At 42.6% G+C, this 23459-nt stretch overlaps 1 protein-coding gene across 1 annotated transcript in view; it reads left to right on the top strand.

The window, feature by feature from the left end:
- The window catches only part of LOC126363888 (glycine receptor subunit alpha-3-like), a 163068-nt gene extending 140380 nt beyond the window's left edge, over positions 1-22688 (top strand). Inside the window, exons 8-9 of the mRNA XM_050008005.1 lie at positions 5775-6221; positions 22479-22688. Coding sequence (XP_049863962.1) covers positions 5775-6221; positions 22479-22688 — 657 coding nt within the window. The remainder of the gene's footprint in view (positions 1-5774; positions 6222-22478) is intronic.
- The last annotated feature ends 771 nt before the right edge of the window (positions 22689-23459 follow it).

Raw genomic sequence — 23459 nt, 5'->3', positions numbered from 1 at the left:
GTACCCCATACATTCACGACGGGTGACACGCCAGTATGGCGATGACGATACAGGCCTCCAATGTGCGTTCACCGCGATGTCGCAAAACACAGTGCGACCATCATGATGATGTAAACATAACCTGGATTCATCCGAAAAAATGACGTGCACCCAGGTCCGTCGTTGAGTACACCATCGCAGGTGCTACTGTCTGTGATACAGCGTCAAGAGTAACCGAGCCATGGTCTCCGAGCTGATAGTCCATGGATCAACGCGAGCAGCAATGTCGCGATACGATAAACCGTAATCGCGATAGGCTACAATCCGACCTTTATCAAAGTCGGAAACGTGGTGGTACGCATTTCTCCTCCTTACACGAGGCATCATAACAACGTTTCACCCGGCGACGCCGGTCAACTGCTGTTTGTGTATGAGAAATCGGTTGGAAACTTTCCTCATGTCAGCACGTTGTAGATGTCGCCACCGGCGTCAATCTTGTGTGAATGCTCTGAAAAGCTAATCGTTCGCATATCACAGCATCTTCTTCCTGTTGGTTAAATTTCGCATCTGTAGCATGTCATCTTCGTGGTGTAGCAATGTTAATGGCCACTATTGAAAAACAATTATCTGGCCCTAATCAATATTTTCACTTACATCGCGTCTTGACAACATTGTTGCAGATTTCTCGAAAGCACAACAGTAAAACAGGAAGCAGGCAGATGCTAAGCTAGATTTCTGTTTCTAAATAAAATTTCCAGTTGTTGCATTCTACTTATGGTAATGCGTAATGACAAACGGTGGGCTGGGGAGAGTAATTATTCCTATAAAATTATGTTCGAAGACAACGATTTTAGAATGAAGTTTGTATTCAAAAATACAAACTAAAACTTCGCGTGAACTTCAGGCATAACAATGGTCTAAGCAATACTATGTTTAACAAATGAACAATGATTTAAAATGGACACAATGTTAACAGAGAATTCCCATAAAAATCAAACAGCTCAATCAATTAATATGTTAGTGCATGACTCACGGAAGTGAGGTGGTATTTCTCTCAGCTCTGAACAAATGAACAAAGTTAACTACCCCCCGATAATCAATTTTACAAACTAGATGCTCAGTGCTGCAGTCTTACCTCAAACGTCTTCGCTTCAAAAATAATAATAGTACTCAAAATGTATGTGATCTTCGCTTTCTAATATATAAAACTGGTATAGGCATGCGTATTCAAATACAGAGGTAAGTAAACAGGTATAATACTGTGCTGCAGTAGGCAACGCCTGCACAAGACAACAAGAGTCTGGCGCAGTTTTTATATCGGTTGATACTACTATAGTGACAGGTTATCAACATTTAAGTGAGTTTGAACGTGGCTTTATCGTCGGCGTACGAGCGATGGAACACAGCATATCCGAGGTGGCGATGAAGTGTGGATTTTCCCGCACGACCATTTCAGGAGTGTACCGTAAATTTCAGGAATCCGGCAAAAAAAAAAAAATCTCCGATATCGCCGCGGCTGGAAAAATATCCTGCAAGAACAGGACCAACGATAACTAAAGAGAATCGTTCAACGTGACAGAAGTGCAACTCTTCCGCAAATTGCAGCAGATTTCAGTGTTGGACCATCAACAAGTGTCAGCGTGAGAACTGTTCAACGAAACAACTTCGAAATGGGCTTTTGGAGCCGAAAGCACACTAGTGTACCCTTGATGACTGCACGACACAAAGTTTTACGCATCGCCTGGGCTCGACAGCATCGACATTGGACTGTTGATAAGTGGAAGCATGTTGCCTGGTCGGGCGAGTCTCGTTTCAAATTGTGTGGAGTGGATGGACGTGTACGGGTATGGAAACAAACTCATGAATCCATGGGCCGTGCATGTCAGCAGGGGACTGTTCAAACTGCTGGAGGCTCTCTAATGGTGTGAGGTGTGTGCAGTTGGAGTGATATAGGACCCCTGATACGTCTAGATACGACTCTGACAAATGACACGTATCCTGTCTGATCACCTGCGTCTACTCATGTCCATTGTGCATTCTGGCGGACTTGAAGAATTCCAGCAGGACACTGCGACACCCCACACGTCCAGAATTGCTACAGATTAGCTCCAGAAACACTCTTCTGAGTTTAAACACTTCCGCTGGCCAACAGACTCCCCAGACACGAGCTGTTCAGAAGAGATATCTATCACCCTCGTACCCTTACGGATTTATGGACAGCCCAGCAGTATTGAGGGTGTCAGTTCACTCTGGCACTACTTCAGACATTAGTCGAATTCATATCACGCCATGTTGCGGCACTTCTTCGTGCTCGCGGAGGCCCTACACTATATTAGGCAGTTCTACCAGTTTCTTTGGCTCTTCAGTGTATATCTTATTCATCCTTGCTGTCCTTTAAAGCTAATCTCTCTTCATCTGAGAGATACAATCACACGCCAACACAGCACTGCAGAACATGTCCATCACCTACCGCACTTCAAATAAGGATGTATGAGTCTGCGTAGAGGCAAAGATTGTGCCACGACAAGATGAAAGATTGTTTAAAGGTAACGTAACTTGCTCTCTCTCTGACGAGCACATCGATAACATAAACCAAAATGACTTGACCACCTTACAAACTCACGAAGAACTTGGCTGTATTAGCCCACCTGTCAGTATGACGTTGCATCCTCTGACCTGGTTGCACTCGCTAACTCTATTGGGAAGCGTGTGTTGATGCAAGATAGCCTACAACTGCTATATGTGCTTCTTGATATCAATATCCTGGACACTGGCACTCAAACATGGTTGACATCCGAGATCATACAACATGTGTTCTATCGGCGACAGATCTGGGCATCTTGTTGGCCACGAGAGTACCTCAGTTTCACGCAAACAGTTCACAGAAACACTTGCCTTGTATGGACTATGATCGTCCTTGTGGAAAATGTAAACACAAATAATGTCACATGATATGTAACACATAATGCCCGTGACATACCGTTGTGCTGTCTGAGATTCTTGAGTCACAACCAGCCGTGACCTGCAGTCACACCCAAACCATGAAGCTAGGAGTAACACCGCTGTGTCTCCACAAAACACTGGAAGAGTGGGACCTCTCTCAAAGTCGCCACCATATTGGCCTAGGCTGATTGTACTACGTACTACCATACAGAAACGCGATACGTCTCGGAACACAATGCGATGTCATTCATCAGCAATACGTGCTTCTCGGTCACGGCACAACTACAAAAGCAGCTTTTTTCTGTTGTTAACAGTAGCCGATGCATGGAACGATAATTCCGTAGTCCGCCTGCTGCTAGTCTACGATCAGTGGTGCAGGATGACGCAGAATGTTGCAGGAAAGCTATTACAGATTCTCGGACGGCAAGCACAGATGTAAAGTGGGTACGATATGCTTGTGTAAACTACGACAGCTCTCTCTTGTGATGGTCAGACTTCGCCGGTTGGAACCTTCATAATGAGTATGCTTTCCTTCGTGTTCCCGGGCAATGTTACATCTGAATATCCCATAAATCTGGTACTGTGCAATTCGATCAGTCAGCCAAACGGACCCTTTGAAACCCCGTCAGGTACTGATATTGCTGTCTCACACGTGTACGTGGCTTCTCCTCGTCCTCCACAGCGAACACTCGAAATCGTAGCCGTTCACATCTCTTAAGCACCCTACCAGCCGTGGTAACAACACTAAACATGAACAGCATTAATGCGCTCTATTGGTTGTTCTACTTGTCGAAGAGAATTGCCACTCTAATCGCTTACATGCCTGCAGAAGGTGTGTATGCATACGAAGTTACATTGACACCTGACCTTGTTTTTTGGAAGCTTTACTTTTTTATCAGACAGTGCATGTTGGTTGCAAAGGACACGTGAGTATGCTGTGGCGGAAGGTTTGTCCGTAAGTACTCTGCAGATTTTGAATCACTAGTGCAGACAGCTCTCATTCAGAAGTATGGTAGAAACTTCGCTACTGCAGAAGGGTCACGTTAAGAGGTATCGTAGATTTCCTGTATGTGTTTCATAGACATCTTAACTGTTTGCAGTTGACATGTTGAATAAATTTGGCTTGCAGCTTGGTAGGATAAACGCAAAGCATTTCACTTATTTCTCATAAATTTCACAGCGCAGACACCGCTATTTTTCTAATTGGGAAGGAAGGGGATGGTTACCACTCCTTTCTGTTTTATGTACTAGAGCATATCGTGTTTCCATGTCTATGTTGTAATAATTTATACTTCGTTGATATTGCGAAATGAGTTCATGAAGAACTTTGAATTTGGAGGTAGGACAGCATGGGCATCTGACCACCCTCTACAACTAGCAGTGCCAGCTGCAGATAAACATGCCAACTGCGTGAAATACGGAATAAGGCCAGGAAAAAGAAGAATTACATTATAAGGAATGTTCAAAAAGTTTCTGTCTCAGGGTGTAGCTGCAAAGTGTATATGCAAAGTAGCGCGACTCCGATGCGGCTATATAAGCAGCGACATTTAGACAAGAGATTAATGTGGTATTCAGATATTTCCGACGTGCCAAACGTGTCCTTACCGGACCAAGGCGCTGTTATTCTTTCCTTGGCTCCCAAAGGGCGAATCCCGGCAGACATCGTTTGGAAGCCGGCCGGTGTGACCGAACGTTTCTAGGCGCTTCAGTCTGGAACCGCGCGACCGCTACGGTAGCAGGTTCGAATCCTGCCTCGGGCATGGATGTGTGATGTCCTTAGGTTAGTTAGGTTTAAGTAGTTCTAAGTTCTAGGGTACTGATGACCTCAGATGTTAAGTCCCATAGTGCTCAGAGTCATTTGAACCATTTGAACCATCCTTTGGAGATCGAAGAACGTTTAAGGAGCACTATGTCTGTCGAAAACAACCGTTGTGGACAGGTGCGCCAAGTTTAGTGCTGGTCGCGGTTCGAAACAAGCTGCCGGTCGATCTGGGAGGCCAACCTCATCCATTACGGAGGTGTGAGAGACACTCGAGCATCCATCATTTACTTCTCATCTCTCCCAACGCGATTATCACACATTCCGTCCCTTAGAAATGGCCTGGGAGGGTCGACAATTCCTTTCGGACGAGAATGTGTACCTCGCAGTTATGAAAATTTTGTCAAACAGCAGGACACAGTGTTTTATCAAACGGGTATCTTTAACCTGTGTGTTGGTAGGATGATTGCCTCAACGCTCACAGAGATTTTGAGCACACATCTCTCCGCAGCATTAATATCAGGTTTAGAAACCACATCCACTAGCGCCAGGAGCTTCAAATTGTTTCTCTAAAGAGAAATAACCTAATTACTGCTATGATCACACAAACTTAGATCACTAGATGCACATTTTTCCATTCATAGTTGTAGCAAAGTTCAGTTTGTTTTATGATCCTAAGCTATATGCATACTTAACAAACCAGCCGTCACTTTATCCATTATAACTCCATTTACTGAGAGATCAGATTTAATTCCTTTCAGGCGCTAAATCAGCTACAGCATAAGATCTTGTATGGTACCATTGAAAATGTTTTCTATATGTTGGTAAGTTCCACCAATCTGATACAGTGTTCATCTATATAGAAATTTTGATAGGTTATTAAGTCATATTGATGACAGCGATGTACTGTACAGTCTCTGGAGGTCAAGAAATCCAGAGCACCAGTCTTTCAGGTTCTTCAGGTCACTCTGACCACCAGTACGACAAGCTGTCTTGCAGACTCTTCCTCACGTACATTGTGCTCTACTGAATACCGTGTGATGCGAATCATCAAAAGGAGAACTTTGGGCAGAAGCAAGTTCTGTGTTGGCAGGGCCAGCAAAACAGCTCGGCGATGCCCAGTCGCAACCAGCTGCAGGCTCCAGCACCGTCGCCGGCCGCCAGCAACCACAATCACGTGTCTCCGGTCGCCCCCATCCGGCACATGTCGCAGCTTCCTCCACTGCTGCGCCGAGGGATCGGCAAGCTGGCTGGCGCTAAGGAGGCTGGCACTGCAGCTGGCCCAGGAGGGGGCGGCGGAGGCGGCGCTGCAGGAACAGCAGGCGCAGCTGCGGGAGGGGGCGGAGGAACTGTCGATCCGGGAGGAGGGGAAGGTGGCGGTGGTGGCGGCGGTGGTGGTGGTGGCGGTCGTCCCGGAGGAGTCGGCAGTTCGCGCATCGATAACCTTCGGCTCTTTGGCGGTACCAGCAAGGTGGCGCCACAGCATCTCGACGTCGATGCCTCTAAGGACATCGTCCTCCCATCTAGAACAGTTCTCAGGGTAAGTTTCTGATGCTAAATGAAGACATATTACGCATGGCAGTAACCAATGAATAACACAGTGTAGACTTGCCCGGTCAGTATTTATATCCCTGGCGATTTTTGCTGTGTGGGCATTACACTGTGGTCCAAGGCATGTTTCTGTACCTAACATTCCGGCTTATAATGCAGGAAGATGTCTCTTGGGACATTCCTTCGATCACGTGTACAAGCACATTGCATTTAAGTATCTATGTCCAGGATCTACCCTTTGCCCTGGATCGATTTTAACTAAATTTTGCAAACAAACAGCACACTTACCAGGTATCATCATTGAGGGATTTATAACCTCTCAGTTCCAATAGAAGTGGCGATATGGGCAAAAAGGTGTTTCTCAGTCCCTCCGTATAGACTGCTCTGTACAACAGGCTTGTTGAGCTGAAGCAGTATCAGTTGCCCTATTGACTTGATCTGCAGCACAGCCTACTCGTCAGAAACAAAATAATTATATAGGCTGCCCTGCACAATAGGTGCATTGTGGGAGTTGTGACAGCCTGTGTTATCTATTTCTTTTTCAGGAGCTACGTGCTATGCCTGGAGCTAGACTGATATCAGTAGAGGAGGGAATGAGCAAAGAGGCGGTGAGGCAAAAGGAGACAAATGTGGAGAGAAGGAGGCAGGAAGGGATGGACAGAGAAAGGCTAGGAGGGGATGGACTCAGAGAAGAGGGAATGAGGGACCGAGAGAGGAGGAAGGAGGGGAGGGACAGGGAGAGGTGAGGAGATGGACATAGAAATAGGGGGAGGAGTAGATAGACAGAGACTGGAGGGAAGAGGAGGTAGAAGAAGAGTAGGGAGAGAGAAATCCAGAGAAAACTTAGAGAAAATGGGCAGAGAGAGTGAGAAGAGGAGATGGGCGTAGGAAAGAAGGAAGGTTATGGTTTAACGTCCAACGACATCGAGGTCATTAGAGACGGAACACAGGCATGAAATGTTTCAACAAGGACGGGGGAGGAAATCGCCCATGCCCTTTCAAGGAACCGTCCCAGCAATTGGTGCGATTACATTAAATCCTAAATCTTTATTTCAGAAGGTGGATTTCAACAGTAGTGCTGCAAAATGCAAGCCCAGTGTTCGAACCATTGCACCACATCGCTCAGTGAGATGGGCAGAAAGGGCAGAGTATGAGCTGGGCAGAGAGTTGAGGAGAAGATGAACGGATAGGAGGGAGGACAAAATGGACAGAGAGAGAGAAGGAGATGCGTGGAACATACCTTTCGTACATGTACATGTAGGGAAACTGTTGGAAAAAGGGTAATAAATAACAAAATACCAAAATATATGCAGTTATATAAAACAGGTGACCCTAGTATCAGAGCGTCACGTTCCATAATTTAGTTTGACAAATACGCAATAAGCTAGCGTAAAAGACAAGCTGACAGCTTTTTGTGGGGTATTTAGTCAGAGGTTTAAAATGTTTGATTTAAATGATAATTTGTAGATATTACACATACTGTAGCACAAGTAGGACTCTTCTGTTATCAAATTTTTTTAACCATAATCAGCGATCTTTTAGTAATATTATAATTTAAAGCATGGTCTTGATTTGCGATCAAGAATGAACTTTTAATTATAATCTTCCGTCATCGTCAAACGGTCACGGAGCAATACTAAGATGGCACGTTTTGCTCTTTAGCGGAATATACGCTGTGATGAGTATTTGTAGAGAACTGGAACTGTGTGCCAGATCGGGACTCGAACCCAGATTCTGTCTCTCGCAAGCAATGCATTACCTATTACGCTATTTGAGCGCACTTCTCTGGTAACTGGAAAATTTAAGTCAGCACTTTATATTTTAATACCTACCCACATTTTTCACAGGGGCTCTCTACAATTTCATGGGACCAGCACCCATAAGTGGAAGAATATGATGAGAAGCTGTTTAAGTTCACGTCCCTCTATATCTCTGTTAACAAGCAATAAAAGCTCTTACATGCTGACTTCACACTACTTTGTCAGGCAGTTCTGTGACGGCATTTAATTTTCCAGTTCCGCACACTTAGGATAATCACATCTTCTCTCATGTTACCAAAGAATCGTAGTCTAAGTCTTCCGAAAGGACTTTATCCTCGAGGGTGGTATATACTTACTTGGTGGAGTCGGGTCCCTCAACGTTAAGCCTTTTTAACTGATGACAGATGTCCAATGCAATAATAAAATATTGATACTAATGACAATAATAATAATAATAATAATAATAATAATGTAACTACATATTACAAACAGAAGAAATTTGCAACATTCCCTTCTTTTGATTGCCCTAGAAATCTGTCTTTGTATGTGTGTGTGTTTGTGTGTGTGTGTGTGTGTGTGTGTGTGTGTGTGTGTGTGTGTATGTATGTGTTTAATTTGTATCCCTCAGCATGAACACATAGCTTTCCAAAATACGAGTATGCCTAAAAACGTCCGTAGTAGCTGTCAAGGAGCAGCGAGCAATATTGTAAAGTACGTACATCACCCGCACATAGCAGACAACTGTCTTTATGCTCAGTATAGGAATGGAGAGAAATATCATCTGACTTTCTTCAACAAAAAAAAACCATTGTATTATCAAATACTGACATGGAAATGAGGTAGAAGCTCCTAAAAGTGTCCAAAATACAACGTTGTAAAGAAGTGAAACGTAGACCGTCGGAAGTCCGAAGAAGAAGTTGGATGTGTTTCAAATATCATAAAATCGAGGAACACTAGGGATTAGGTAGAGCGATGAGGAAGGAAAGAACAAGCACTAGAAAAATTGGGTTACCATCAAAGACGATGGACAATCCTTTCCAGTAAAAAGGGGCTGATCTTTGGGGGATGTGTTACAGAAACCAAAAATAATTAACTTGGTCCTGGACGGCACAGTCAAAGGGAACATTGTATGAACAAAGAGTAGAAATTGTAGACGTATTATAAAGGATCTTGGTCGTAGTGGGGACGTAAAGCTAAGAAGATTATAACAAGATAGGCACGTCTGCTTACAGCTCATCAACAGACTGATAATTTCACATACTTCTGATGATGGACATCTGTGATTACGACCCTCGTCATATCCCGGTTATTTTCAGATGAAAATAACATGTGCCCGGTCACAAACAGGATTCGCCACAACATTATCAAAACAAGACCAAGAGTAGGTCAAGAATCTAGGTAATCCCATCCATGCTGTGGAAAACTATCGCTAAAGATAGAGTAATCGACAATGATCATAGGCATTAGAATACCGAACAAAGAAAACTATCTTACATGTCTCAAGACTTGTAGTCCTACAATATAATCTCGTAATGATTTTATTTCTTGCAAAGGTACCTGGAAGGAAGGTTCACTGTCTGCCCCGCCCCCCTTCTCCCCTCTCCCCCATTTCCCCGGCCACCGGTTGCAGCCGCCAGGCGAGAACCGATCTGAAGCTGAAACACTCAGGAAGGCAATTCATCAGGCTATCACTCTATAGTTTGTCCCAGAAAGAATGGTCAGTATTCAGGGATATGACAGGGGCGATCATTCGAAGGCAAAAAGTCTAACGAACATGAACTCTAAAATCATACCATAAGAGTCTTGAGCACTACTTCGTCTTTCATACTGTGAAACAAATGTCTTCTACTGCAGACTCTCTTCTTTCCATATTTTCAGATGAAGTAGTATGGACTAAAATGAGAAAAAATTCTCTAGTAAACAAGAGCTGTATAATGCATACCTTAAGAGTCATGAGCACTTGCTCCATAGAAGAAATGTGTTTCGCAATAGCAACGACGAACAAGCGTTCAAAGCCCTAAAGATATGCACTTTAGAACTCATGTTTGCTGGACTTTTTTCTTGTTTTGATCTACGCCACCACCTCTAAAAATATGGAAAGCAGAAGAGCATGCAGTAGAAGAAATTTATTTCACAGTACCGAAGACGAAGAAGTGTTCATAGTTGCTAAGGTATGCACTTTAGAACCCGTATTTGCTAGACTTTTTTGCTTCGAATGATGGTTCCAGTCAAGCCCCTGTAAATTCACCATTCCTACTGGGACGCGCTGCATTAATCGAAACATGGAATGTTAGATGTTTGAGTGAACGGTACAAAACAAAGAGGTCCTTCGCGGAATAAGCGAGAATAAGAAACTGTGTAAAATTCTAGTCGTAATTATGGGTGGGACAGCGAGTGCATTCAAAAATATTTTTACATACTTGAAGGAACAAATGACGATCTGTTCTTAACACACCATTTAAATACAAACAAAACCGCTTTTTCCTTGTATAAGTACTAACAATTTCGGATACATTTATTCATTTTCAGTTGTAGTAGTGTAGCTATACTAACCAGAGCAACGCCCAGCCTCTAGTTGTGTGACAGATCAAGTATTTGTCCATTTGAATACTGCAGGCGAACACAGACGAAGCAGGCATATGAGTGACATAACGGTACTCAATAGACTAGAAGGGAGTTATTTAAGTAGAGACAGATAACTTTTAAATAAGACAAGAGCCACTTGGAGTATAGGTAAATAATATACATAGATTCTAGTTGATTTGAGTGTGTAAGGGACAGCAATGGCGAAGTATTTCAATCGTAGACGAAGATTAGAACAAGTATGGGTTCTCATGGAACATAGATGTGGAAGACATGTAGATCGGAAAAGATTAACTTTCGGCAGAAACAGGCAATGGAAGTTAATGGTACCAGTCGAAAAGCATATGCATGACTTCACAAGAAAGAAATTGTGGAATATAACGCAGTGTACCAGATATTGAAATTGAAATAAGAACACCGTGAATTCATTGTCCCAGGAAGGGGAAACTTTATTGACACATTCCTGGGGTCAGATACATCACATGATCACACTGACAGAACCACAGGCACATAGACACAGGCAACAGAGCATGCACAATGTCGGCACTAGTACAGTGTATATCTACCTTTCGCAGCAATGCAGGCTGCTATTCTCCCATGGAGACGATCGTAGAGATACTGGATGTAGTCCTGTGGAACGGCTTGCCATGCCATTTCCACCTGGCCCCTCAGTTGGACCAGCGTTCGTGCTGGACGTGCAGTCCGCGTGAGACGACGCTTCATCCAGTCCCAAACATGCTCAATGGGCGACAGATCCGGAGATCTTGCTGGCCAGGGTAGTTGACTTACACCTTCTAGAGCACGTTGGGTGGCACGGGATACATGCGGACGTGCATTGTCCTGTTGGAACAGCAAGTTCCCTTGCCGGTCTAGGAATGGTAGAACGATGGGTTCGATGACGGTTTGGATGTACCGTGCACTATTCAGTGTCCCCTCGACGATCACCAGAGGTGTACGGCCAGTGTAGGAGATCGCTCCCCACACCATGATGCCGGGTGTTGGCCCTGTGTGCCTCGGTCGTATGCAGTCCTGATTGTGGCGCTCACCTGCACGGCGCCAAACACGCATACGACCATCATTGGCACCAAGGCAGAAGCGACTCTCATCGCTGAAGACGACACGTCTCCATTCGTCCCTCCATTCACGCCTGTCGCGACACCACTGGAGGCGGGCTGCACGATGTTGGGGCGTGAGCGGAAGACGGCCTAACGGTGTGCGGGATCGTAGCCCAGCTTCATGGAGACGGTTGCGAGAGAGAAAATCACAGCCATATTGGTTCACTGATAAGTGTTAACGTTTTCATTCAAACAAATTTTAGAACAGAGAAGTTACAAGATTAACTATGGCCAAGAATAGGTTTTTAGTTTACAAAACATCAGAGTTTTCAATGAACTGAACTCTTCAGAGCTGCTTAAGTTCTTCATATTGTAAAACATTTTCAGAACGTGTGTTACCTGGGCCTACGAGCTGTGCAAGGTTTGTTGGATACTGAGCTCGAAGTAAGGGTGTTAATACCCCGTAGTTGAGCGTCCTGAAACTACAACACACCCAACTGTTTCAAACTCAGATGAATTCATTCTTAGGGGCACAGATAACGCACAATACCCTATGTGTTTCATTAATAAGAATTATCTGTTTTGCTTTGCTTTTCTGTCAGTAGAATAACTCCTGATTGAATTTTGCTCTCTGTTGTCAAGTTGAAACTCCCGGATACAGTAAAAAAATATGGTGGACAGCTCAAATGCATGTGAATTCCTAAGGGACCAAACTGCTGAGGTCATCGGTTTCTAGACTTACGCACTACTTAAACTAACTTATGCTAAAAACAACACACACACCTATGCCCGAGGGTGGACTCGACCCTCCGGCGGGAGAGGCTGCGCATTCCATGACATGGTGCCTCAAACCGCGTGGCCACTCCGTGTGGCTATTTTGGGTAGTGATTCCTTCTCGAAACAGCTGCTAGTTGACGGGTAAGCTTATTTTCCCGATATCGTTTCACACAAGACTAGTTGTCAAGTAACGTACGCTGGAGCATTTACGTGGAATTTGGAAAGTATGACAGTAGTACTGGCAGAACTGAAGTTCGCCTATATAGTTGACGCGATAAGTGAACTACTACTGAGAGTCGATTCTCTGGTTTAGGGTGCCGCTCTAGCACACCCTTACAACCTATCATGCTGTCTAATGATCTGACAGAATCTTTGTGTAAGTGTTACTAGTTAGTATCCCAAACCCCGTCCCGCTGACAAAAAACAGACAGTGTTGAAAGCGTCAAGTGCGGTGAAGTATATCTAAGTAAGTGTTTTCCTAGCAACTCTTTTTAGAAGCCTGGAATACGTTGCCTGGTTCCTGCTGGATACTCGGACTCCAGCCAACTTTCACGCAATCTATTTTCGTCCACTCAGCTGCGAAACTCATTCACACGGGTTCAGAATTAGTTTAGTACAACGACGCTGACGGCTCTCTGTAATTAAGCGTCCATTACTCAACCCATATGATTTATGGATCATAAATGATGGCTGGGGTAATTTCCTCAGCCATTACACCACAGAGCTGGGTGTGGCCCGGACCTCGTTTAATTACACGTTCAGTCGCTGAAAGGAGAAGTTACTGCTTTCACACACCCTAGTGGCAGTCACTTAAGCACCACACTCTTGGCTATATCGAACACCGTCAAACTGATACTTCCTTCGCCTATCTACGTAGATGGGAGTGAGATTAATATTATTATTTCTATTCCATAAGCCACTGTGCAGTCTGTTTCACACCAATATCAGGTATTTTTTAAAAAATCAAATGGCTCTGAGCACTATGGGACTTAACATTTAATATCATCATTGCCCTAGAACTTAGAACTACTTAAACCTAGCTAACCTAAGGACATCATACACATCGATGCCTGAGGCAGGATTCGAACCTGCGACCGGAGCAGTCACGCGGTTCCGCACTGAAGCGCCTAGAACCGCACGGCCACACCTGCCGGCCAGGTATTTTCAGTCCTGTTCCATTCGCGTAGAATGGTTGTTCAAAAATGGTTGAAATGGCTCTGAGCACTATGGGACTTAACTTCTGAGGTCGTCAGTCCCCTAGAACTTAGAACTACTTAAACCTAACTAACCTAAGGACATCACACACATCCACGCCCGAGGCAGGATTTGAAACTGCGACCGTAGGGGTCTCGGGGTTCCAGACTGTAGCGCCGAGAACCGCACGGCCACTCCGGCCGGCAGAATGGTTGTCTGTATGCCTCTGTACGCGTACGCCCCCTTAAATTTTGTATTATCATGATCGTTACGCTACGTATAAGATGACGGTAGCAAAATAATCGCACTTATTTCCTCGAATAAAAGCTCTCTACATTTTTCCAACAGGGTGTCGTAAGAAATACGTCACCTTTCTTCAAGAGAATCCTATTTAAGTTCCCCAAACATATCCATTACACTTTTATATGGGCTTCACCGATTCGTTGCGATCCTAGCTGCATGTCTCTGAATTCTTTCCATGTCTGCAATCATGCCTACTTGATAAGGACTTCCATCGCTGGAAATATACTCTATAACTGGGTGCAGTAGCGTCTTGTGTGTGATTTGCTTTACAGTTGCGTTACTTTCTCCCAAAACCCTTTCAACAAATCTGAGGCTTCTATCCACCTTACCTTTTAATGAATTTAGGTTTAGCTTGCATTTCATATAGTTTCTGAAACACCCTTAAATACTCACAATATTTGCACCGTTAATCCTTTAATCAGCTATTACTGAGTTCTATATTTTTGATATAGGCATTATCATACACTTACATTTAAAGAGAGGAGCAGTTTATTACATTGCATTGCATCTCGTTACGACCGTCCAACGATACTTTCATGCATACAACAACAGCTGCGTCAGTGGAAAATCTGGGGGTGCTCTTGACATTTTACGATAAATCGTTTGTCTATACAGAGATCCTATAACGCCTTCTTGGAGCACACATGATCTTACATTCGTTTCTGCTCAACATTCGCTGAAGTATCCATACATGGCAGACTGACATGTAATTGAAAATTTTGATACATCCACTAAGGTCAGAATCATGGACTTTAGTCTGTGTTTCTAGAATTCCCACATGCAAAAAAACTTAAGTCGTCACTTTTTTAGTTGTATCACTTATTTACAAAGTGCAGTGGGCCAAGAACAAACTCCATGTGATTACGAATGGTTCAAATGGGTCTGAGCACTATAGGACTTAACATCCGAGGTCGTCAGTTCCCTAGACTTAGAACTACTTAGACCTAACTTACCTAAGGACATCACACACATCCTTGCCCGGGGCAGGATTCGAACCTACGACCGTAGCGATCGCGCGGTTCCAGACTGAAGCAGTTAAAGAAAAAGCGGCACATGTCGTCAAGGAACTCACAGAAGAAAACTTCCAGTACTGTTTGCATCAATGGATAATTCGCATGGAGCGTTGTGCGGGTAGAGGAGGGGAATATATTTAGGTGGGCAGCAACTAAATATCTATGTTCTAGAAACAATTTATGTTTTACAGCAACAGTATCATTATTTTATAGCCACATTTCGTGTAGCAACATCATAAGCTTATGAAGCACTGTTACAGTGCAAAATGTAATGTGACTGGTAGTGAATCGTCTTGTAACGTTTAGCATTTTAGTACTTTCAATAATTATTATACTTGCAATGCATTTGTATTTTGATTTTACCTGATTTTCTCAAACAATAATAATGCTCACTTGACCGCCAAAGCAGTTACATACTATAATAGGCCTACATACTTTAAATGATAATAGAAAATTAATCACATTAACCACGCATGGATAATTTTAGCTTTCTAATTAAAAACGTTTCTTTTAATTTGAGACATTAAATACTGAAAAGCATTACAGAGACAGACAACAAAATATCACTATACGGTAAAAGCTGAACTCAGACTGACTGCACATAGAAACTACTGATTTTAGAGAACGCAAAAATTCATAAAAATTATCTGCTTGGAAAGCCATAGTGTAACAGCCTAATGAGATGAATGTACTCTGACATTTGATTCGTTAATTCATTCAACATGTCCCATAGATGGCATCAAGAGCGAAAATATCTTGCTGGCTCCCAACCATTTGCAGTGCACATTCTGTTGCCACGGAACAGAGCTTGTCCCATGGCAAGCACATGTCTTCTACAGACTCACAGACAGTGTCAAATATGTCATGACCTGTAGTTCCAAATTAACGCCACTCACAAAAAATTGCGAGTTGAGCAACTTCTGTGGTTTCGTCAAGGGCTAACGAAAAAGCAATAAAAGTATGGCACTTCTACTTCAGTTGATTTTCCAAAACCGTGCCCATATCGCAAGCAGATACCATTTGCTTGGACGGACAAACTCCTACAAATTTCATAATGTCTGCTGGCGCTAAGTATTCGACGACGGCGAGCAGGTGTGATTTCACCAAAAGGGACCCTTTGAAAACGGTGTTTCGGTTGTTGCAATGATGTGTGCAACTTTGTAGTTAGCTCAAAGCGCTGCATCAGTTGAATCTTCGTCGACGTCAGCAATCTACAGTAGTTGCATAATACGTATGTAATAAAGAAACTCAATACTTATACAGATTGCGTAAAAGTAGTATGTACTCATTTGTTACATTTATTTTTCTGCGTCAGATTTACCTGTCGCTGAACTTCGCCCTTCAGTGTGACAATTAGTTGCTTTTTTGTATTACTGTCCAGCTAATTATTATACTTCTTCGTCGTATTGAGAACTTTGTGACACACATGACACTGAAGCAACTCGTCTTTCTCAACAAACAAAAACCGTTCTTCCAGACTTGGCGAAAATTGCAACTAGCTGCTTCTAGAACCCATTTCCGTCACACGGCCACTACGAAGCAAAAGACGTAACTAAGTGGAACTTAGCGGAGTAGCGCGCATGCGCTGTGAAACGGTCCCTTGCGGGCACCCTACCCCTATCGCATGTTCGCCGGGCGAGACCGTCAGCGCCCGCGAACGCCCGTGTCCCAGGGGCTGACGTGGAACAGAAGGGTCTAAACAAACCGCTATAAGGAAACTGTCAAAGCACTTGCGCGCACACCAGAAACAAAATGTGCCCACTAGAAGCTAAGCGCTGATTTGCACACTGTCGCCAATTGTTAACAAATCGGCTAGCCCTCGTATAGCTTATTTCCTATGCTCCTCCTTTCGTCAAGACTAGCATATTATATTTTAGGGCCAATAAAATTTTAAAAAATGACGTATGGACACCGATCGCATGCATTAAATACAGTCACCTTGACTCCACCAAATACAGTCTTGCCCTCAGAAAAAGCGTTGTAAAATTGTCAAAATGTTGGTTTTAAGCTAATATTTAAAAGTATTTTATATAGTGACACAGTACAACAAGCATAATAATTTTATTGGTCAACATTATAATAGCTTAGTCTACATAGTACACTACTGGCCATTAAAACTGCTACACCAAGAAGAATTGCAGATGATAAACGGGTATTCATTGGACAAATATATTATACTAGAACTGACATGTCATTACATTTTCACGCAATTTGGGTGCATAGATCCTGAGAAATCAGTTCCGAGAACAACCACCTCTGGCCCTAATAACGTCCTTGATACGCCTGGGCATTAAGTCAAACAGAGCTTGGATGGCGTGTACAGGTACAGCTCCCCATGCAGCTTCAACACGATACCACAGTTCATCTAGAGTAGTGACTGGCGTATTACGACGAGCCAGTTGCTCGGTCACCATTGACCAGACGTTTTCAGTTGGTGACAGATCTGGAGAAGTGCTGGCCAGGGCAGCAGTCGAACATTTTCTGTATCCAGAAAGGCCCATACAGGACCTGCAACTTGTGATCGTACATTAACCTGCTGAAATGTAGGGCTTCGCAGGGATCATAGAAGTGTAGAGCCACGGCTCGTAACACGTCTGAAATGTAACGTCCACTGTTCAAAGTGACGTCAATGCGAACAAGAGGCGACTGAGACGTGTAACCATTGGCACCCCATACCAACACGCCAGGTGATACGCCAGTATGGCGATGACGAATACACGCTTCCAATGTGCGCTCACCCCGATGTCGCCTAACACGGATGCGACCATCATGATGCTGTAAACAGAACCTGGATTCATCCGAAAAAATGAATTTTGCCATTCGTGCACCCAGGTTCATCTTTGAGTACACCATCGCAGGCGCTCCTGTCTGTGAAGCATCGTCAAGGGTAACCGCAGCCATGGTCTTCGAGTTGATAGTCCATGCTGCTGCAAACGTCGTTGAACTGTTCGTGCAGATGGTTGTTGTTTTTTTGCAAAGGTCCCCATCTGTTGACTCAGGGATCGAGAGGTGGCTGCATGAACCGTTACAGCCACGCAGATAAGATGCCTGTCACCTCGACTGCTAGTGCTACGAGACCGTTGGGATCCAGCACGGCGTTCCGTATTGCCCTACTGAACCCACAGATTCCGTATTCTGCTAACAGTCATTGGATCTCGACCAACGCGAGCAGCACTGTCGCGATACGATAAACCGCAATCGCGATAGGCTACTATCCGACCTTTATCAAAGCCGGAAACGTGATGGTACGCATTTCTTCTCCTTACACAAGGCATCACAACAACGTTTCACCAGGCAACGCCGGTCAACTGCTGTTTGTGTATGAGAAATCGGTTGGAAACTTTCCTCATGTCAGCACGCTGTATGTGTCGCCACCGGCGCCAACCTTGTGTGAATGCTCTGAAAAGCTAATCGTTTGCATATCACATCATCTTCTGCCTGTCGGTTAAATTTCGCGTCTGTAGCACGTCGTCTTCGTGGTGTAGCAATTTTAATGACCAGTAGTGTATATTCACAATAAACTGTCGTTAATGCATTTCACGCTTATGGTATATGAATGTAATCGACTTCATTACTGAACAAGTTACTACTTTGGAAAAAGCTGCCGACACAGCATTTTTACTATATAACTACTGTTTGTTTGCCAGCACAGTATATTTACTTGATTACCATGTACTTTTCAAAGAAAATATTTTTTTACCTACATACATACTGAGACCTATATAATACTTACTTGTGACACAGCTTTATAAGAAACACCCTTACCCACTTAGCTAACAGAACTGCAACTAGATATTCAGATAATTAGTGGAAAAAGTTTCTTATGAAGCATCTTTTTAATTTTCTTTCATATTCGTAGGGATTCTCAGTCTCTAGCTTTATTTTAGAACTGTTGAATATCTTATCACCACCGTACATAACTCCATTGGAGGCAAAGTCCACATGAAAAATGTGTTTGTGCCTTGTGTTGTGATGCTGTATATCACAGTTCAGTTGAAACTGATCTTTCCTATCAATAACAAAAACCATTAAGAAATAAATGTATTCAGAAGTCAGTTTAAGAATTCCAAGCTCCTTAAGCTTCTACAAGATGTACACAACATTCTGACTGCTCGCTTCTTATCCAAAGAAAGCCAACATTCTCGCCTTGGGTCAATGCAAGATAGGTGCCACACTGAGCACAAGACACGCTGAACGGAGCTCCTTGACTGTTTTATCAATGTGTTGACTCCATTACAACTTGTCAACCGGCCGGACACCACGCAGTTTTACACACTGTGCTTCATTCTTCAGGGTATGGCCACCAATGCCTATTTCAGGTACTAACAGTCATTATTGCTTGTTTGAAATTATATAACATGAATCTTTGAGAGATTAAGACTGAAACTGTTTGCTGTAAAACACTTGCGGCCCTGTTCAGCTGTCATCTGGGCTGTGTCTGTTATGGTTGAGTCTGAGCAAGAAAGGTAGTTGAACAAGTAGAGGAAGGTTGGGTCAGGTGGCCACCATATGGGAAATTGAATGTTCAGCTTCCACATTTTGAATCTAAATATTATAATGCATCACATCAAATATTTTTAAGAGAAAGAGAAAATAATATGTAGTAACTATATGCATTTTTCAAAAGTCTTACATAGTGACCGCTTTTCCCAACCTCAGAGATAACGACGCCAATGCCATTGCAAGAAAATCCCATGTTTGTTGCTCTGTTTTCTGGACATATTTTCTAGGAGCCTTGATGCTCCAGTATCTGAAACAATACCAAGTGGCTGCAGCAGACCGTTTTCAATCGGAATTTTGCAGTAGGCCAAATGGAACAGAGGGGGTTTTAAACAGTGTATATTAAATAATTCAAAATTTTCACAAATGGATAGAATGATGGATGATATCCTCGTGCAGGAAAGGGTTTGGAAGTCAATCTGATCTGTGGTATTACGTGTGATACATGAAAATAACTTCTTTTCCTGACGACTACTGTGGCCAGCAGTCTACAACTGAAAGATAGAAAACTATAGACCAATATCCCCCCTTCCATTTTTATCAAAATGTTTTGAAAAAGTGATGAAAATTAGACTCATAAGCTACCATGACACTTTCAATCTTCTAAATTGTAATCAACATGGTTTTCGTACAGGTCACAGCACAGAAACAGCTAAACAGGACTATATGGAAGAAATTATTGGAAATTTAGACTCTAACAAATGTGTGATAGGAATCAACCTAGACCTTTCCAAGGCCTTCGACGCAGTAGATCAAACAATTCTCCTTGACAAACTGGAAGCAATAGGCATCAGAGGAATTGGGAGGAAATGGTTTGAATCCTACCTCCAAGATAGAAGGCAGGTTGTGGAACTCTCCTCATCTCAGAATAAAGAATAAGCAAAGAATAAGGTGGGTATCTGCTGCTAAGAAAGTGGCAGTAGTTGTCCCTCAGGGTAGTGTTCTTGGCCCCTCATTATTCTTAATCTATATGAATGACATTGAAAGGCCCAAAAGATCATCAAAAATTATGTTATTTGCAGATCATACAAGCATAAGTATAAGTGATGACAGCAAATTCTTATTCACTACAGCTGAAAAAGTTCTGAAGAGTGTGCAACAGTGGTTTTACGCTCATAAGTTGACACTCAATTTAAAAAAACAAATTACATACAGTACAGTAAAGTAAATGGGAAGGATGATCAAAATATATATCATTAAGTGACCATGAAATAGAGAAAGTCTGGTCTACAAACTTTTTAGGTATTTACATTGATCAGCACTAGAGCTGGAAAGTTCAATTCAGCATGTTTTGCACTGAGAATAATTTCTAGAGTTTGCAGTCCAGAGTGTACAAGCTTAGTGTATATGGTTTATTTCGATTCTATTATATCCTATGGAATAACATTCTGGGGTGCAACTAAATGTTACTTGAGAGAGGTTTTTAAATTACAGAAAAGTGCCATTAGAATTATTACACACAGCCCTCCACAAACACACTGCAAGCTCTTGCTCATGCAGCTAAACATACTTACAGTACCATCTTTGTACATATTAAAAAACATACTACATTCAAGAACACACTTGACTGGTTTTACGTGTAAATTCAGAACTTCGTGACTACAATACACGTACCTGTAAGAATCTGCATGCAGTAAGAACAAAAAAAACTGAAAAACATGTGAGCCACTATGGAATAAAGCTTTATAATACTCTGCCGATCTGCATCAGGGAAACAGAAGATTAAGAAAAATTGAAGTCAGAATTAAAAGAGTATCTGATAAATAAATGTTTTATAGCATAGAGGAGTATTTTGAGTCCTTAAATCACCAATTTATCGTTGTATTGTCAATATCATGTTGTTCTCATAGTCAGTTCTATGTCTCATTGTCAGTTCTATGTCTCGTTTATACTATTTTAACCCTAAATTATGAGTAATGTGTTTTCCAAAATGCACTAAATATACATGAATTTATCACGTATGGTACACATTAAAAGGGCATGTAAAAGAATAACCCATTAATTCAATGTTTTAATTTCCAACATATTGTATAATGTTAGTTTTATGTGTTTGATAGAAATTTGTAATAGTCTGCTGTGCATGTTCTGGACAGTATTATGACAATTCCTATATCAAGTAAGTGATACAAAGGATGATAATAAATGAAATGAAAATGTCTATAGCACTCGGGACAGCGTTCTGGCCACATACATATGTGATGACCTGTGGAATGATTTCGCAGCATTCCTGAGAACCATTCATCCTTGGTAAGCAATACTGACAAATTAGGTTGCGAATACGTCCACAGAGTTCACGATCATTTGTGAATGGTCGTTGTTTCCGCTTGGGCGATGAAACCTTCCAGTAAGGCCTTGTATCTTGTCACACAAGTTCAGATGTCCACAAACGGTTGGAACAACAAGGTTCAAGACTTCGAAGTACTTCCCTGAACGATAAATTCGCCGAATACTATCACAAATGAACGTCAGTCGTTGTGAGAGCTGTCTGAATCCCTGGCGTCACCCCTCAGCAAGAAATGTCGTGAAAACCTGTAAGTTTCTTACTGAATGACTTCCACCTTCTATAGTAGTATCACACTGCTTCGAATGCGAGCTACTTTGGATATTACAAATGGCCACAGTAGTGTAGCTGCACATACTATTCTAAAACACCTTTGAATTGACATCTACACCAAATACGTGGGGTACATCGTGCGCCAAAGTCTTGTGTCAAAGTTTCGTTTATCGTTCTGCATCTCATTGTAAACTACAAGCCAGTCCAGCATTTGCCTAAGAACCGAGTGCAAGTCAGGCCACCTCGCTATAGAATCATTGTGAAATTCGGTCATCTGTGATACCCACCGACTGCTAGACCTATTTCTCTTTCCTAGCAGATGTTTCACAAACTGCCGACAGATTTTACATTATAAGTGACCTGACGAGGATTAAAAGCCGATGAATCTCTCAAACAGCTCGGAATTTAGCTAGAATCCAGTTTTCTAGAGTCTGTTAATTTTTATTTCATGACACGATTTCAGAATTGAGGTGAAACATAGTCTTACACAACGCTCTGTCATTTCAGGAGAATCACGTGCTGTCCAGCGAGCACTCTGAACTACGAGGGCGGCTCAAATTCCGTGCAGTGGCGGAATATGTGGTGCTATACTGCGGCTCACAGCGTGGGATGGTCGACCAGGTGTCTCTGGTGCTGTTCCCAGTGTGCTTCTTCCTCTTTACGACAGTGTACTGGATTTCCTATGTAAGCGAATCACGAATGCGCATGAATGGCTGACTCTGGGCCCAGGTTTGGAGCAGTCGTGTAGTGCGAAGGGCACAGGGCACAGTGGAGTTACTACTCTTTGCTTACGGTTCAGCTCCTCTACACTTCGCCCGTTTTTGTGCTTGGACGAGTGTGTCTCTTTTCAATCACACATCTTTCATTTTATTGCTTCCGCAGCTGATACCACTGTTGTCAGAGAACTTCTAACCTACGTCGACTACTGTGTAGTTAACAAAACATGCTGTGATTTCTAAGGGATTTTCCAACGTTTGAGACTCCCTATGAGCTTTTCAGGTAATAGAAACAACAGATTTTTGAAGATTTCGTATTTCTTTTCAATACGCAAGCAAGGCGTTAAAATATGGTTCAAAAAATGTCGTAACTTCAGGATTTTTCGCTTTAATGTAAATGAGAATCAACTGTAAATACTGGTATTAAGGCTTAAATCTGTTTACAAATCATAATTATCTTTTTCCGTAAAAGAATACGTTATACAAAGCGTTCTATTACTATCTGTGCAATACGTCTGCTAACTTATAACTTAAACTCTAGTAGTCATATTTAAAGAACGTCGACGGCTATTTATTAGATCAAAGAGACATGGCTATCTCCGGTTGTCATTCAGTCTAACGTACTTAAAAAATAATAAAAAAAATAGTAGTGGAGCGGCATTCTTAACCGCTTAAGCAGTCCTCCCTCACAAATCATATACAATTTTTGTTCTGTATTCTATTTTTATAGCTAATAATTGATTAGTCCCTGATTGAAGAAAGGTGTTCTTTG

Source organism: Schistocerca gregaria, chromosome 1 (genome assembly GCF_023897955.1).
Source record: "Schistocerca gregaria isolate iqSchGreg1 chromosome 1, iqSchGreg1.2, whole genome shotgun sequence".
In the NCBI taxonomy this organism is placed as follows: Eukaryota; Metazoa; Arthropoda; class Insecta; order Orthoptera; family Acrididae; genus Schistocerca; species Schistocerca gregaria.
This window is presented reverse-complemented; position numbering and strand designations above follow the sequence as displayed.